Source organism: Xenopus laevis, chromosome 5S, assembly GCF_017654675.1.
Source record: "Xenopus laevis strain J_2021 chromosome 5S, Xenopus_laevis_v10.1, whole genome shotgun sequence".
NCBI classification, from domain to species: Eukaryota; Metazoa; Chordata; class Amphibia; order Anura; family Pipidae; genus Xenopus; species Xenopus laevis.
The window spans coordinates 88,731,780-88,746,940 of record NC_054380.1 but is presented as its reverse complement, the minus strand read 5'-3'; the positions used below and the strand labels follow the sequence as shown (position 1 = coordinate 88,746,940).

General features: G+C 40.6%; 1 protein-coding gene across 1 annotated transcript; it reads right to left on the bottom strand.

Moving 5' to 3' along the window:
- Window positions 1-11,906: 11,906 nt before the first annotated feature.
- gmnc.S (geminin coiled-coil domain containing S homeolog) lies at window positions 11,907-14,601 on the bottom strand (the record flags this gene model as incomplete). The annotated part of the gene is given in 4 exon segments (NM_001173405.1): window positions 11,907-12,530; window positions 13,834-13,950; window positions 14,087-14,172; window positions 14,426-14,601. Coding segments are annotated over 4 exon segments (949 nt in total), but the record flags the coding sequence as incomplete, so codon positions are not given.
- Window positions 14,602-15,161: the final 560 nt, after the last annotated feature.

The window sequence follows — 15,161 nt, the reverse complement described above, 5'->3', positions numbered from 1 at the left end:
CCACTTTGCAGAGTGATTTGACTAAGTTGGAAAGCTGGCCGGTAAACTGGAAAATGAGGTTCAGTGTTGATAAATGCAAGTTTATGCACTTTGGCAAACATAATATAAATGCAAGTTATACACTAAATGGCAGTGTATTGGGAGTTTCCTTAACTGAGAAGGATCTAGGGGTCTTTGTAGATAACAAGTTGTCTAATTCTGGGCAGTGTCATTCTGTGGCTACTAAAGCAAATAAAGTTCTGTCTCACATAAAAAAGGGCATAAACTCAAGGGATGAAATCATAATTCTGCCTCTTTATAGGTCCCTGGTAAGGCCTCATCTGGAGTATGCAGTGCAGTTTTGGACTCCAGTCCTTAAGAGGGATATAAATGAGCTGGAGAGAGTGCAGAGACATGCAACTAAATTGGTTAGAGGGATGGAAGACTTAAAATATGAGGGTAAACTGTCAAGGTTGGAGTTGTTTTCTCTGGAAAAGGCGCTTGCCAGGGGACATTATTATACTTTACAACTACATTAGTGGACATTATAGACAAATATCAGGGGACCTTTTTACCCATAAAGATGATCACAGCACCAGAGGCCACCCTTTAGACTAGAAGAAAATAAGTTTTATTTGAAGCAACGTAGGTGGTTCTTCACAGTCAGGACAGTGAGGTTGTGGAATGCATTGCCGGGTGATGTTGTGATGGCTGATTCAGTTAATGCCTTTAAGAATGGCTTGGATGATTTCTTGGATAGAATAATATCAAAGTCTATTGTGATACTAAACTCTATGGTTAGTATAATTATAGGTATAAACTGTATAATTTATGTGAGTGTATGGATGCTGGGTTTTCATTTGGAGGGGTTGAACTTGATGGACTTTGTCTTTTTTCAACCCGATTTAACTATGTAACTAACTATGTAACTATGTCTTTTCCTGAACCTAGTCTCATCTGGTTTAGTTTCCTTAGCAGGAATAGTTTGCTATTCTGGCTGGATCTTTCATGCAGCTTTTGCAATGCATCCCACATGCCTTTAGCAGTAATCTGATGCTTTATATGAATAAGCTGTTCTTGTTGCCCATGCCTGTCTGTTTTTCTTATCCCATTCCTGTTGATTAAGATCTGGTCTATCTGTATATATAACTTCCCACAAGTCCTCTCTGGATAGCAAACTGATTTAAATATATAATACTGCCCCTGCCTCATGCACAACAACCAAAGTTCATTGGGTGATTCTTAGATTTGATGGGAACAGAATATGTAAAAATCTTAGCAAGCCCATTTATTAGGTGAATTAAGGCTTTTTCATGAAAACTACATCTGCGAGACATGTTTTACCCATGTTGCACTTTAATTGCCTAAAGAAAGTTGATTGCGGTTTAAAATACCCAATACCATTTCACCTGTGCTTGTTGCATGCAGATGGGGATACCTTGAAGTGGAGGTAAGAAGGATGCAGCATGTTACCATCATACTACTAACTGATGGGAGGATTTCTGATTCATCAATAGCTGGAGGGCCACAGGTAGGAAGGATTTGTAAGGATAATATACAACAAATGATTTGTTTTTATAGTTGGTGCTGATATAAATCAAGTCACTTTGTTATAGTCGCAAATTTGTCAGTTAATCTTTGTTGGTTGAGCACGTTTTGCTGACCTGGGGCAACAGTCACCTTTTTCCATTTCAGCATTTGACTGAGCTTTGAAAACAAAGAAACCAAGTTACATGTGCCAAGAAGTAGGCAACATTAATAAAGCACTAAGATGCAAGATATAATGCTGGCCAATTACTGTGAAAAACAATTAGGCTTTCAGGCACAATAGTAAAAATGTTACAGTCAAAAGTTAGCGCAGGTGAAAAGGTGATGGAAGATGAAGGCACATGCCGACTGATAGGGACCGGTCTGACCTTGTGCCATGTGTGTTACAACAAAGGAGAGATGAATGATGACTCAATTGCTTCCTGTAGTTATTGACAAACTGAGAGAAAGATAAAAGGATTCTGAGTAGTGCAAAGAGCAAAGAAACAGCAAAACTTGTCATGCTTTTGAACCACGTGCAACATTCCTCTACTGAATTCCGGCATCAGAGCAACTTTAAGCCTGTACCTGCCTCCTGACCCACTTACACTCCCTTACCATGAGGCACAATGGGTGTATGCCAACTGCACCACATTAGCCACAACCAGCTCCATGGTGCACAGTGATACTGTAAGTGAGACCAAGGAGGTGTGTGTTCGAAATTTGAATGAGTGCAGTTCTTTGCCCATTAATGTTCCTAAAACTAGAAAATGAAATTCAAAATGTAAACTTCAAAATGTTCAAATGTTCAGCCCTACAAAGAGGTTAAGGTTAGGAGTCCTGTTTAAGAAGTGTTAGTGTTTTCTTCCTCCTCTATTGATATACTGTAGGTATTAATGAACTCCCTTTATATGCCACCAGACAGTGACGGGCCAGGTCTGTCAGTTGCCCCAGGCAACCCAGCTGGCCATTAGCAACCCCGGTCCCCGCCGCAGCTGTGCATAACTGTGCGTAACTCAAAACGCGCGTGCATAACCGTGCGCAACGAGGACGCGCGTGCGTAATTGTGCGTAACCGAGGAGGCGAGCGCGTAACAGTGCGCAACCGAGGACGCACGTGCGTAATCGTGCGCAACCGAGGACGCGCGTGCGTAATTGCTCGGAACCGTGCGCAGCAGAGGGCGCGCGTGTGTGATCGTGCGCAAAGCACTTTGACTTTACAGAGCGCACCCAGTTTCCACTGAAGAGTTGCCGAACTAGGGGTAGGCTGCATATAAGGTAAGTGCCTGGCGCCCCCAAGCTTTGCGTCCTGGGCCCTTGCCTCTTGTGCCTACCCCTAGTTCCGGCCCTGCCACCAGACACAAATAGGTACATTTTACTACTACAGTTGAATTGGATCAGTGTTTCAGTAGCAATCCCAATCTGTATCAAACGACTGCATTTATTCTTTCCAAGGCTCTAGAATCAACTAACTCTAATATTATTCTGGTTGAATGTGTTACATGACTGAATGAAATGCATAAAGATCAGCAGGATTATCTCTAGGGGGCAGAGATATGCCCTAATTTTTCTCAATGTCATTCCATTTGCCCTGCCCTAGTCTTGATGGCAGTTACTGCACACTGTCAAGTGGGACCAACACTCAAATCAAGCTTATAGTAGCTACATCATATGTAACAGTCATTTCAGTTGTTTCTTGTTAAACTGTTACTGGATCTGGACCAAAAACAATAGACAGGTGCAATTCAGCAATTTAGTTATTTTTTTCCAGTTGTAATGCTGCTTTTTTTAATGGTCTTAAGTAGACTTGACCCCTGAAAATGCCAGCATCTAATAAAGTGCAGAGCTGTCTAAACTTGTCACAGAAAGTTGTGTGTGTGTGTCTGTATTATTTTCCTTGAGTGAGTGACAGGATATCCTGATACTGGTGCTGCAGGTTGAGTGTCCTGGGTGAAATGGAGCTGCTGCGTACAGTCTTTGGTTAGCTAGGGCAGTGTTAGCCAACAGACAGGAGACAATTTTAATATATACCAAAACTACTGGCCACAGGGCTGGATTATATTTAAATTTAATTCTTTTTCATCTCTGAAATTCTACAGACCTATTTAAACAGTGCCAGGCATCCACTAAATTGTCCAAAGTGTTCAACTCATAGACAGAAAAGTATGAACATAAAGTAGAAAATGATTCTTTTATAAATCATCTGGAAACGTTACCATGTTTTGCTTTTCTTATATTCATATTAATGGCGGAAGGTTTTTTCTCACTTCATCTCACACAGCTAAGAGCAGTGATCCCCAACAAGTAGCTCATAAGCAAAATGTTGCTCAACAACCCCTTGAATGTTGCTCCCAGTGGCCTCAAATCAGGTGCTTATTTTTGAATTTCAGGCTTGGAGGTAAGTTTTAGTTGCATAAAAACCAGGTGTTAAAAAATAATAATAAATAAGTAAAAAAAATGTAAACCAATTGCTAATTGTCACATAATATTATTCTCTGCATCATGTTAAAGGAGAACTAAACCCCCCAATAATAAAAACTCTACCCACTACCCTACATAGCCCCCCCCCCTGCTTCCCCCCACACACATAGGGGATTACCCCTGAAAGTGCCTCCAAATCATTACTCACGTATCGGTGCAGAGTAAGTGCACTTCTTCGGGAAATGACCGTTGTATTGCCGCATGTGCAGTTGGAGCAGAATTCTGGTTGGTAGCAACTGTGCATGCGCCAAAAGTGCAGGAAATTGACGGAGGGAGGGAAGAGGACCTGAAAAATACAGAAGAGCTGGAAGATTGCGCCCATGAGCTCTGCTGTGCTTTCTTTGAACCTATATTTGAGTAATGAATTAGGGGCACTTTCAGGGGTAATCACCTATGCGGAGGGGAAGCATACAGTATGGAGCCCCTACAAATTGTGCATCTGACACAAATAATTAGAACCCTTTCCGCAATTAAATGTATAGTGTGTCTGATGTGAAACGAAAACAGTTTATTTACGGTAAAACATACAGTTATTTTATTGTAGCCCACTGTGCAAAAACTAAATTTTGCAGTCTTTTTTCCTACCGGGGATTTTCCACTTAATGCATTGCACAAACATAAAAATGTTTGCGTTACACATATTTCTTTTTTTAACAACTTTTTTTTATATTTCTGTTTTATCATATTCTATAGAGGGTAACAGGGCCTTCATTTCAGTATATAATCACTGTAACTGCTTATAATTCTGATTTTGAAAAAAAGAAACCAATATTGTAACCACAATATCAACAACACTTTACGATATTAAAACCATGATGGTCAGTCACTCTTTTCAGAACAATACCATATTGTCAATGAATGGGTTTGACATGGCTGGTAGTCCACCATTCTTTACCCCATGCTCTAATCTGATGTGAATAATCCATTCTACTTTACCTTCATAGTCCTAAATGGCCTTTCTGTCAGAACTAGTGGTCAAACCTGCACCACAGCCAGCAGACCTTTACTTTGCCTGGGGGATAAACACTTGTAGATACTGAGCTAAGGGTCAGTTGCTTTACAGGTACCAAACAAAATGACCAACTGCTAAAGCTACAAAGAACTCTGAGGACATCACAAAACACCTGTGATGACTGTCCATGGAAATGTATCAAAAAGTAAACAAAAATAAAATGCTCATTGATACTTAGCCGTTTAGCAGTGGATCTGCATCACTTCATTTCATGGTTATTACCCCCTTCTTAGTAGCTATACTTAAAGGGGTGGTTTGCCTATAAGTTAACTTTTAGTTTGTTATAGAATGACCAATTCTAAGCAACTTTTCATTTGATTTTCATTATTTATTTTTTTATAGTTTGTGTATTATTTTGAATTATTTGCCTTTATCTCCTTTCCAGATTTCAAATAGGGGTCACTGACCCCATCTAAAAAACAAATGCTCTTTAAGGCTACATATTTATTGTCATTGGTACTTTTTATTTGTTATATTACTCTTCAGACCCTCCCTTAATTATATTCCAGTCTCATATTCAAATAAGTATGTGGTTGCTAGAGTAATTTGGACCCTAGCAAACAGATCGCTGAAACTGCAAACTGGAGAGCTGCTGAATAAAAAGTTAAATAACTCAAAAACCACAAATATTAAAAAATGAAAACCAATTGCAAATTGCCTCAGAATATCACTCTCTAGATCATACTTAAAGTTAATTTAAAGGTGAACAGACCCTTTAATATAAAAGCAGAAACATTTTTCCACTGTGAGCAAATGCAACTTATTGTAAAAATTCAGTGTTGGATATACAGTATACTATGGCAGGAAGTTAAATGGCACAGCAAAGGGTTTTTTTCTACGCCCCAGGTATCAAATGAGGTCCAGTTTCTTGGTAAACCTAAAAGTGTTCACAGGTCTGGACTGAGAATAGAAATAGGCCCTGGCATTTCAGGTACACAGAGGCCCACCCAGCCCCCACCAGCCCACTAAATACTGACTTTCTATGGCACCTAATCGCAGCCCCTCTGGCATTTGCCAGAACCCACAGATTGCCAGTCTGGGTACATTACATTATCTTATGGATAGTTTGGGATATTTAGAGTTAGAGCTGAACAAATGAAGGGTTGCAGGGGAGGCGATCTGGCTCATGCTTAAAACAATTCACCTTTTGAACCATTTTAATCAGAAAGAAATGTGCATTTAGAAATAGATTTGAAATATAAATTGTTTGTGTGAAATTAAGGTTTCTCACACATTATACACACTTTTGTACAAACCTATAGACTAAGATAAAAGAGTAAAAAGAGAAAATGATTAGAGTAGTAGAACTTTGATGAGATGAGTACCTGAGCCAGGTTATGTGTTGGAACGTTAATTGCAAAGTAGGCTTCCTTGAGGGCTGCTAAAAGTGAAAGCCCTAATTGTTAAATACTTTTACAGAATGTATGTATGTGTGTATATATATATATATATATATATATATATATATATATATATATATCATAGAATACCAGCACTCTGTCGCCTTTACTTGCGGGGTGCACAGTCAATCTTAATTCATACAGTCTATTTGGAAAAAAATTCCAGGACCAGCACTACCCTTTGTGTAGTTTTATTTCACACACATCTCATACAATTCTGACGTTTCGGTCCTCTTTGGGACCTTTTTCAAGGAACAGAACAAGCACAGTATGTTACGTGCAACACATCCTTGAAAAAGGTCCCAAAGAGGACCGAAACATCAGAAATAAAACTACACTTAGGGGCACATTTACTAAGGGTCGAAGTTCGAAGTGAAAATACTTAGAAATTCGACCATCAAATTTTAGTAGTACGATAGGAATATGGCCGTTTTCGATCGAATTAAAATTGTTCGATCGTACAATTAAATCCTTCAATTCGAAACTATTTTACAAAAAAAAAAATTTGACTTCTCAAAACTTAGCCAAAAGCTCATATAGGTTAGAGGAGGTCCCCCATAGGCTAAACAGCAATTCGGCAGGTTTAAGGTGGCGAAAGGTCGAAATCAAAGTTTTTTAAAGAGACAGTACTTTGATTATCGAATGGTCGTATTTTCGAAGTTTTTTCTATTCGAATCTAATTTTGGCCTATTCGATGGTTGAAGTACCCAAAAATTACTTCAAATTTTCACTTCGACCCTTAGTAAATGTACCCCAAAGTGTAGTGCTGGTCCTGGAATTTCTTTCCAAATATAATGTCAGTACAGTGAGCGCACTCTTTCCGGATTTAGGATATGAAGGGTGGTGCATCGGTCAAATCTTGTACATCTTATACATCTTAGTAAATGGACCCGCACTCCTTGTTCGTAGTGAAAAAATCAGTGTGCTTTATTCACAAATTCATTTCCAAAGCTTCGGTCCTATCCAAAGGTCCCAGAGATGCCCGAAATGTTGGAAATGAATTTGTGAATTTGTTTAGGATAGCAGCTGCCATATTCACTTGGTGTGACGTCACATCCGGCCTGAATTTCCCTGCTCAGTCATAGCTCTGGGCTCAGATTACAGCAGGGAGGGGAGGAAGGAGGGGGAGAGGAACAAACTGAGCATGCTCATGCCCTAGCCCTGGAGGTTTAAGATGAAAACAGGAATTCTGATACAGAAGCCCATGTGTACACAATAAAAGGTAAGCAATGCTGTGTTTCTTTTGACGGAAGACTCAGGGAAGCATTACTTTGAGGGTTTACTGGTGTATTTATATATTTATTTAGACCTTTCTGAAAAAGCTTGCTTAATATTAGCCTTTCCTTCTCCTTTAAAGTAATTTTTTCTTCAAGTACTGAAAGGATATAAGCCCAGGAGTCCATTTACTTTGAGATACAATATTTACTGTATTAATAACAAGGGTTAAGCATTGCAGCATTAATGTTACACTATGGAGGGCATGTGCAAGGTCTATCTGTCAGTCACATACACAACCTAAAGCAATAAGTGATTGGTGCAGGACTGCATAAGGGGCAGACTAATTGAAATTGACCATTTACAGGCAGAACCATAACAAAATATGAATCTGGTTAGTATTTTAAACCTCTTTATTTCACAAATAATAACATTCATAGAGGGAAAAAAACAGTTTTTGGCTACATCCGGACAAAATTGAATAAGGTCTAAATTGTCATGTTGTCCAAACTCAGACCCCTTTGTAAACAAGCATTCCGTTGAAATTTGAGACATCCATTGTGATATATTTAGTCCTTAGAACTTCCTGTGTTCCATGACTCAAGCTTAGGGTTGGACACCTGGAAAAAACTCGTTTGGCCCCAGCCCTCATGGGCCCCTGCCGACCCAGACCTGCAACCCAGGTTGCCACATAAAGACAAGCTGTTGTGCAGCGGTGAGCGGCAGCCTTCACGCATGTGCTCTGCATGTCGTCCACACGACGCATGAGAGTTTGGAGGTCTGAAGGGGCCTGGGGACTGCCTTGAGGGCCCTTTATTTTGCAGCCCCGGTGAGTTCTATACCTACAAATATAGAGAGAAAAGAGATATAGGAAGCAACAGTTTTCCTGGGAAATTTTAGCAAATTGAGATCTTTCAAGATTGAGCAGCAAATATAAGGAAGAGTAGAAGGCTGTTATTACTAATAATACTGATCAAGTAATTAAGATATGGGATTATGAGGTTGCTTATCCTCATGAAAGAAAGACTTGTGCCTTTGAGGTCTGTTTTGCTGCAATATTAGCACTGATTCATACTTTGGTTACAAAGAAATAAAAGATAAATACAGACCTTGCAGCTGTACAGTTGTTAATTCACTGAAGGTTTATGGAACTATGAGTGCCAATTTGCTCATTGTTTGCGAGAAACCACAGGAATAAACTTGGCAGAAGGCAGTTTCTTGGCTTTAAAAGGATGGCTGACCCTGTATGGACAGGACTGGCTTGTCAAACAAAAGTGCCATGCATTGGTATCCGCCTCACCTACCTGATTGTCGTGCTTCAACATTCACTCTAACAGTCCCAAAGATAAGGAAAGCTTCTAATCATTCACTTTAAAGGCCACAACTACACTCTGTGAGGTCATTTTTATTGTATCAAGGACATGTTTCATCTGATTCCAGATGCCACACCTGCCTGTCCCTAATATTATACCATTGCAGTTAGGGCAAATAAAAAACAACGCAACTCCCTTGCCATACTATGCTTTTTTCCTTCTTATTTGCTATTAATAGCTTGGCTATGAATTGTGGTTAAAGGAATAACAATGGGGCAGATTGCTGTACGGGTTAGGCACCAGAAAAATGTCTTGATCGATATTGAAAATAGGGAAAAAAGTACTCTGTTGCTTAAAAAGCAGCTACTGCTGTCTATGTCAAATTAAATCTACTCCTCTGGCATGTTCCACAATATCCAAATTGTCGTTTCAGGTCAATACTCATTGCCAGTAACTCAGCTGCACTAATGTAAGTCCCAGGGGCATAACTACAGAGGAAGCAGACCCTGTGGCTGCAGGGGGGCCCAAGATGTATAGAGGGCCCCACGAGGCCCAAATAATGAGCAATTTCAACACATATTGGTAAAACAGGACAATCTCTGGATATGTTCGGGCACTAAAATTAATTTGCTGTGGGCCCCAGTAACATCTAGTTACTCCACTGGTAAATCCCAGTGAGTGTTGTATTTCATTTGCAAATGTACAGGCAGGTGAGTTCATCCTTGGTTCCACCCAATTCAAACCCTATAGCCAGGGCCAGATTTCAAGTAGCGGCACCCCAAGGCCGCATGGTCCCAGCTCTGGCTTCTTCTGGCACGCAAGCTTTGAGTCCCCAGTGCTCCTAAGGGAAACGGCTGGTCGGCCTGCCGTCTCTAAATTTTTGCCACCCTGGGTCCGGGCCTTTGTGCCCTCACCACAAATCTGGACCTGTCTATAGCCTTTCTCATACAGAGTAAATAATGCATCCTCTATTGTAAAATGTAAGGATATTAGAAGTCACATGAGACCCAGGAATAAGGCAATAGGCCCAGTGCCTCCATTCACGTCATGGAAATCCCAGGTGGCTCACAATACAATATCCCAATATACAACAAAGGGTGCATTATTGTAGGTAGGTGTAAATGAGTAATGTGACGTCACTAAACACCATTTATAAGAATATATTTTACATGTTATTAGTGGCTCCTGTGTAATACATTCTATAGTGAATAAAGTGCCCCCTATTGTAAAATATAAGGATATTTAAAGTTACCGAGAAGTCCCATGACCTTTGGCCTCGTGCTTTTATACAGGTCATAATATCCTCATATTTTCCAACAAGGGGTACTTTATTTATTATAATACACAAGTTTTAGTGAGTCCTGTAACAAAAATTACATCACTAAGCTCTGTTTAACTGATGACACCACTAACTAATAATTTAAAGGATATTCATGTGTTTTGTGTATTATATACAGTATATATAAACTTAAAGGATAGTGTCTAGCATAAAGGATAATGCCCCTAAAATGTTCAGTGACTAACAATACAAACAAGACCAGCACTGCAGTAACCCACAGAACCTGTTCCTCCCCATGGGAGACCATCCCGTGCCTGGAATCTGATACAGAGAGGCCATGTTCACAGTCATACTAATAGCTGCTTGTGTAATCTGATTACTGTTCTGTTTGTCCGAAATCATTTGTATCTCAATAGAAGTTACAGCATGGGGCAATTTTATGGGTTAAAGTAAGATACTGAAGGATGCCAGTGTGCAGATTATGGCAATAAATAATGATTGGTTTAACAGAAGATGTAGTAGAATTGCAGAAGGTCAGGCAACTGATTAAAAATGCACTTTTTTAATTCAGGAATTACCAATTTAATTAATCATTAATATTATTCATATCTAAATAGTTAATGTAGTCTGTTGGTTATACCACAGAAGTGACTGATCCACATGCAATATAACCTGCAGTGCAGGCAGTCTCATAGAGAGACTGCATCTGCTAGTAAGAGAGTTGTAGTCCAACAACACAATGTAAACCAACAGCATGGTGACTAAATTGTCCATAGCCCTGTGTGTTAGCTGTCAATCACAGCAGTTCTAGTGACCCCCCTCTGTGCGAGGAAAAGCTAAAAACTGGCAACTAACAACAGACTTAGCACAGTTTTTCATAAGGAAACACATTTTGCTACAAAAAGGATTGAACCCTTGTGAAACAATGAAATAAGTTACACAGTACTTAGGTATATGAGGATTTTTTTAAAAGTGTGCAAAAGCAGACAAAACAAAATTGCAGAACAAGTTACGGTACATTTCCAGTTTTATTCACATCCCAGTGAAAACAAAATAAAGTGTGAAATGGCCAAGGCATATGGAGTTCTCCTTTAGCACAATATGATTAACTCATTCCTGTGTGGTCCCATTGGTGAAACCAGAGAGGAGTATTTGAGTCAGTCTGCGAGTTATGTGCAAGGCAGTGAAGAGTTATAAATTATCTTCCAGTTCATCTCTTGAATAACTGATAAATACACAAATATCACATGGAGTTTATAGGCAGAATAGTGATCCAGTTGGGAAATATACCAGAGAGAAAAAGGCAGTGACAATATACTGATTTTTTTTCAGGCTGAAAATTACAGTGGAATTGGGTGTAACCACACCACAAGTATTGCTGCACATACATCCCAACAGAAAAAATACTGTTTGTACATCCTAGATTCTTTTTCATGGAAAAAATAAGTCAAATACAATGTCTTGTAAACAAATAAAAAGGCTTCAATAAGTCTCTTGAAGCTGCCCTACTGCTCAGTCAGCAGTGAATGAGTTAAATCGATGGGGTGGGCAGTGCTGAGGTACAGGTCTGTATCCTGAAAGGTTACTATAGTCTATAAGGAAATTAAGGGCATGGTGACCCACAATCCCACTTCTTGAGTTCCCTGTAATGGTAACAGGTCCACCTGCCTCCTGTATGGTTACATCATTGACTGAGGGCCTCTCTTCAGAAGAGAATGAAGTGCAATTGCAAGTTCTTGTGGATGGGTGCCCCATTCATTCAGACTGCTTGGGCACCCAAGTGAACTTCCAGCCTCCCTGCGTATCCCTGCGCACAAATGCTTGTCCTTGGGGGAAGCTGTGGGTCTTCACATTGCAGTGAGGGTGCAGAGATGTGGAGAAAGCCACCTCGGTCTTATTTGGAGCCACATCAGGGGTGTGGTAGGTGGGAGAAGAGAGTGGGCTGGCAGTCTCACTTTCTGGCAGTGATGCAGAGCTACATTGGGAAGGTGAGAGGCTACAAGAGGTGGCTGCTTGGCTGTGTCCAGGGGTCAGGTGGGCAGAACTGTACCCAGAGGAGGGAGAGTCTTGCTTTGGCTGCAGAGACATGGCACTGTAGTTAGCTAGCGCTGAATCGTCAATTGTATCAACATCTTTCAGTCCCAAGGTTTGGAGAACCCACTTCTCTACAACTGGACTGGACTGGGCTTCACAGGCAGTGAGTTCCCCATACAGGTTTCTTCTGGCCCTCTTGGCCTTACTCCCAGGAGTAGAATTGCTGCTGAATGGTACCCTGCTGTTTGGGTTGGTGCAGAAGGAAGACTGCCCATTCTGGTGTAGTAATTTCTGTAAAACAAAGATTTTAATACATTAGAATCACCAATGCATTACTAGATCTGGACACCTCCTGGTGTTGTACTACTTCAAGTGTCTGTGACATTCTAGGGCTGTGGTGGGATGCAGGAAGTTGTAGGTAAACAAACCTTAATAGTTGTTGGATATTCTTAAATTACTTTTTTTTTAGATTAATTCAATGTTTTATTTGTTTTTATTTAAAGCTTCACTTTTCGCCATCTCCTGTTTCCCAAAAGTAGCAGACCCTCTGAAAATACTATTACTAATGTTGTTTGAAGCATTAGTTGCTGACATTCCTCTGATGCTGCTGAGAAATGTACAAATTAATGGAACAGATTGCAACAGTTCAGACAGTGGGGAGGCTGGTTTATTGATCAGCTACCGGGCAGGCCCGGACTGGCAATCTGTGGGTTCTGGCAAATGCCAGAGGGGCTGCTGTATGATGCCATAGAAATTCCCTATTTAGTGGGCTGGTTGAGGGCTGTTTGGGTCTCTATGTAATTGTAATGGCAGGCCATATTTTAATTCCCAGTCCAGACCTGCTACCGGGAAACACCAGATGGACAAAAAGTCTTAAAAAAAATGGTAACGTATAAAACATAGGAAGTAACTGAACAAAAGATTTAATCCATATGTGCTGTTTGAACTGATGAAATGAACTGAAGAAAAAAAAAGTTGCTTCTTAAGTACAAAATCCCAGATGCTTCAAATGATGCCTCTTACGATACAACCAGCACAAATCTTTTGCCTGCTCTTTCAGCTATTGATTTCTGCAGTAAGAACCTCGAGGATCTGTATCAGGAATGGATTACAGTGTTTGGCATTCCAGCACTCATGACAATGAGCTTCTTTAGTTGTGGCTGTTGAAGTCCTGACTAGTGTTTAGCGCTGCAGGGGATCTAGCCCAGGTACAGCTGCAATTTGCAAGCACACAATGAAGCAAACAATAGAGCCTATTGAATAGCTAAAGTGAGTGAGAGTCAGAGTGCTCACCCTGGGCTACTTTCCACTTTGCACCGCCCTAATTAAAGCACTTGCTCCTGGAGAGGGAACAGTTTAGCAGCAATTAAATCTGCATACAGGGAAGCCTCTCCAACATGTGTGATATCCAGAAGCCCTTCCTATCCGAGTAGATCAATAGCATACTGGGATACATTAGGACTGCTAATTTGCTTACTAGATAACTAATTGCTGTGTTTGTTATAGATAAACCCATTGCAGATAATGTTCCCCTTTCACTCAACAAGCGCTTACACTATCAGATGGATAAACTGACAAGGCTTTTAGTACACACCTTGGTATTTTCCGCTAAGGTTTTCACAAAGGCAGAGTTCAGGAATTCCTTCAGTTTGTTATTCTCCTCGTGAAGTCTGGACAGCTCCTCTTCCTTCTGTAATAGGGTGTCCTGGAGCTGTGGAAATAGAAATGCACTTAGTGTGGCTGCTGTGGATAAACATCAGAACACCCACTGTGATTATGGTTTGTACACCGCTATAGTATGCCTCCTGTGTACAGTTTTCAGCTTTTTAGTATTTAAATATATTTACCTGCTTATTGGCGGATATCTGGGAAGAGAGTTGGTCACCAAACAGATAATCTTCTTGGAGTGAGTTCCCCATGTTATAAAGTTGCCCTATAAAGAGAAACAGGTCCAGTTAATAACTCAAGCAAACCCAAAGCACAATAACATACAGTGGGTGAGCTAACTTAAAGAATTAAGCAAATTAGTTAATTTGCTGTAAATTAATCTTATATTTACTGGCAATGCACAGTATCATGTAAATTATTTAATGTTAGTTCATGAATTAGAATTTCATGTCTTTATAATAACTATTGCATGAAACTATAAAAAGGGATTAATATAACTTGGGGGTGAGGTGACTTACCTTGAGTGTGTGGGCCATGGTTGCTTGATCTGTTGTCCAGGAGACCAGAAGCCCAGAGAGAGACCCACGTCTCCTTGGAAACATCAACAGTGGAGGCTGACGTTGAAGAAAAGTATGGGCAGTCATAACCCAGACCCCCTGCAAAGTACTCGTCTTGGCAAGTTAGAATAGTGTTCTGGAAAATCAACACAGATGGGGTACTTGTTAGATATGGTCACATAGATCCTTGTGTGTCTGAACAAAAGCATAGCAACTTCAGGGAGGTAGAGCTCTATTCTCTCTTGTACAACTCCAGCTATTCACTGAGCATTGTCCTGCTCAACATTGTGAATGGGAATCCAAATCAGCTGGCAATGCACTTGTACCCAACCACTAAGATTCCTGTAGATGCCAAGACTCCCAGCAGACACCAGCATTCTGCCTGTCTCCTTTACACTGACCCATTCATTATTAAGACTTGAAGAAGGCAGCAGCGCGCCAAGAGCAGGCAGAAGTGCAAGTGCAAGCAGCAGCCACTGACCTACTCTATCTGCCAATGCCAAGTGCCAGACACACAAAATAAATCTCCTTTCAGCCTATGTGCAGGTACAAATCTCACACTGTGCAGAGCTGCAGCTGCAAGCCCCAGTGGTAGCGCAGACAGGTATACGTGAACCAGCAGGTAACCAAACTGCACCCCAAAGGCTCTGGGGATTAGCAACAGGAGTTTGTAGTCACCCCAAATCCAACAATGTGC